The sequence below is a fragment of the Cannabis sativa genome, chromosome 3 (assembly GCF_029168945.1).
Source record: "Cannabis sativa cultivar Pink pepper isolate KNU-18-1 chromosome 3, ASM2916894v1, whole genome shotgun sequence".
In the NCBI taxonomy this organism is placed as follows: Eukaryota; Viridiplantae; Streptophyta; class Magnoliopsida; order Rosales; family Cannabaceae; genus Cannabis; species Cannabis sativa.
In genome coordinates, this window is record NC_083603.1 from 40,394,928 (window position 1) to 40,397,904 (window position 2,977).

Genomic DNA, 2,977 nt, shown 5'->3' on the forward strand with positions numbered 1-2,977 from the left:
TATTAAATTTTATATATTAATATAATATATAATATTAAAAAATATTAGTGACAAGAATAATAAAATAATTTTTTTGCATTTGTATGATACTTCTAATAATTAGTGACAATAAAGAAATTGCATACATACGGAGGTTCTGGGCATAGGAGAGTTAGACTCGTGCTTAGAGCCCACTCATTTTAAAAGCTCAAATAAAAAAAAATATTTTTTAAAATATATACATATTTTTTTAATAATTTTTAAAAATACCATTTATCTTTATAATAAAGGCCCAACAAATTATTTTTTTACTTATAGCTCATTTCAACTCAAGACGGATCCTACATGCATAATGAGTAATTATTTTTTTTTTTTGATGAAAGCATAATGAGTAATTGTCAATCTCTATAACTTCATTTAATTTTTGTTGCATTATAAAGACAAATTTCAAATCCAATCATTACTCTCATAATAGATAAAAATTAATCAATTACAAGCTATGAGACCTTCCTTAAATAAAAAATAAAAAACATCCATTTTAAATTTAGGCAATACTAACCCTATTTCAATTCCACCCTTAACATCTCTACTCTCACTCAATGAAATCGCTTTTGTACTATCAATCTCAATCTCTTCAATTTTTTTCGGTTTGCCGAACCCGAAATCCCTCTCATAAAGATCCACCTTAGGAGACCCGCAAACCATCACGTGGGTATCCGACCCGATCATTTCGGCCCATTCCGATATCCAATTTTCAGCTCCAATTAAAAATTCTTTGTCTAACCTAATTACAGTGTTCTTAATTGCTTTAGCTCCAATAACTAATCCATATTCTCCCAACAACTCACCCCTCGTTGCCTTTGCTCGCCCGAACCCGACACAATTGCCCAAATACGAGCCAGGAACCGAATGCTCGAATCGGGTCAACCCGCCCGCAACAAACCCGAAATAATTTGGATCCTCATCATCATAAGCCAATTGACTTACTCTTTCTTGGGTTTTTAGCACACATACCCATAAAAATGCGCACGTGACAATATAAGGAGACAAAAAATCTAGTGCAAGTGAATGTTGTTGTTTAAGATTAAGAACTCCAATACTAGTTCTAATCTTGTCCACGTCACCAAATCCAAGTACAAAACTTGTACGGACAAGTGTATTATTATCATTGTTAACAAGCTTTGATGATGATGTCAATAGGGCTGTTCTTTTCCACCACTCATTCAAGAAGACACCCTCTAATCCACGTGTATCAACAACAACCGTCCGATCACAAATGGGCAGAGATGAAGGGTCAGGATGATAACTTCGGTCAACACAAAACGTTGACCAAAGCTTCATGAAATTATTGAACGTTCTAGAATCTCCCACAACATGGTTCAAAGCGAGTCCCAAACAAAACCCTGAGTTGGGAAACACAGTGACTCGGACAGCCAACAGAGGAACAACAACACTCGCACCGGCGGCGCGTGAGGCGCGTGGCTTGAGCTCGGGAGCGAGTTCTTTAATCTCGGCCGCACCCCTTTTGGTGTGGATTCCGGTGAGTCGAGCGAAGTCGGAGTCGGAAACGACGACGGAGAAATCGACGGCGTCGTGGGGTCCGGCGACGATGTGGGGTTTGGTTGGAGGTTGGGTTGGGAGGAAGAGTGCGGCGGCGAAGGGGCGGAAGTGGCGGAGCGTGAGAGCGAGTGAGAGCTTGAGGTTTGGGAGAAGTGTGGAAATGAAGTGAGTGAGTGGAAAGGGATGATTGTAGAAGAAGAGAGGTTGGGTTGGTGGGAAGAACAGCCATGGAAGGTCAAGAAAGGTTAGAGCTTTTTGGGTTGAAGATGAGGGTGGTCCGGCGGGAGTGATTGAACATTCTTCTTCAATCATTTTATTGGTTACCATTTTCTCTCTTCTTTTTCTTTCTCTTCTTCATTCACTTAACTCTCATATCAATGTGTATTTATATATATTAGATATTATATTATGAGGAGTTTTATTTGCACTAAGAGTGTTTGCGGTGCGGGTGGTGCAGTTTTTGATAATTTTTTAAGCTAATTTGTACATACAGTTTTTCTAATTTTTCAAACCGCACACTCATCGCGAAACTAAAAAACTGCAGAAACTGCACAGTAAAAAATAGTGTGGTGCGATGCGGTTTTTGCGGTTTAAACTATTACCAATAAATAAACTATCACAAATACAACAAAACTTAGAGCAACACTTCTCACAAATTCTATAAGACTTCAAAATAAACATGAAAAAAAAAATTAGTTTCAATAATACAATGATTAGTGGGCTTTGGATTGGACATTCACATATGGGACCTAAATAAATATAAAAATTGGTATTTTTATAATGTGCGGTGTGGTTTGAACTGCATATTAATAATTCAAAATCGCAAACCGTACCGCACCGCGCGGTTTAGTAAAAATTCAAACCGTGACCGCACCGCAAAAAATTTTAAATTGCATTTTTTTGCAGAGTGGTGCGGTGCGGGCGGTTTGAGCGATTTGATAAACACTCCTAATTTGCACCTCATAAAATTATAAATACACCCTATTATTAAAAAAAAATATAAACTTCAAAAAAATTTAAAAACTACTCTTCATATTTTTTTAAAATTTGTTCTTCACATTATTTTATGTTAATTTTAATACTTATTTTGATTTTATTTTTATAATTTTTTCTAACTCATGTATGTATTTTTTTTTTTATTTTTTTTTAAAGAAAATTCCATATAATTTTTCATTTTAATTTTTTTATTATAATATTGAAAATATAATTTAATTTTGTTTGATAATTATATTTTTTAAGAATATAAATTGAAATAAAAAAGTTTTAAAAACTTAATATAATTAAAAATATAAATTTTATATAAAATAAAAATTATTTAAATTGGGTGTCTTTAGAAATATAAATAAAATTTCCCTTATATTATTTTACTATATGCCTATTTTATGCCATAAATATTTAAATTTAATTTTTTAATAATAATAATATTTAAGTAGTGGTC

The 2,977-nt window shown here is 33.6% G+C and overlaps 1 protein-coding gene across 1 annotated transcript; it reads right to left on the reverse strand.

Annotated features, from left to right (window-relative positions):
* Nucleotides 1-424: 424 nt before the first annotated feature.
* LOC115709013 (anthocyanin 5-aromatic acyltransferase) lies at nucleotides 425-1,964 on the reverse strand. Its single transcript, XM_030637033.2, has one exon. The coding sequence runs from the start codon at nucleotides 1,864-1,866 to the stop codon at nucleotides 466-468; it is 1,401 nt and encodes a 466-aa protein (XP_030492893.2). The 5' UTR covers nucleotides 1,867-1,964; the 3' UTR covers nucleotides 425-465.
* Nucleotides 1,965-2,977: the final 1,013 nt, after the last annotated feature.

Excerpts from the sequence above, each read along its gene's own strand:
- LOC115709013 (XM_030637033.2), bottom strand. The coding sequence starts at position 1,866 with ATGGTAACCAATAAAATGATTGAAGAAGAATGTTCAATCACTCCCGCC.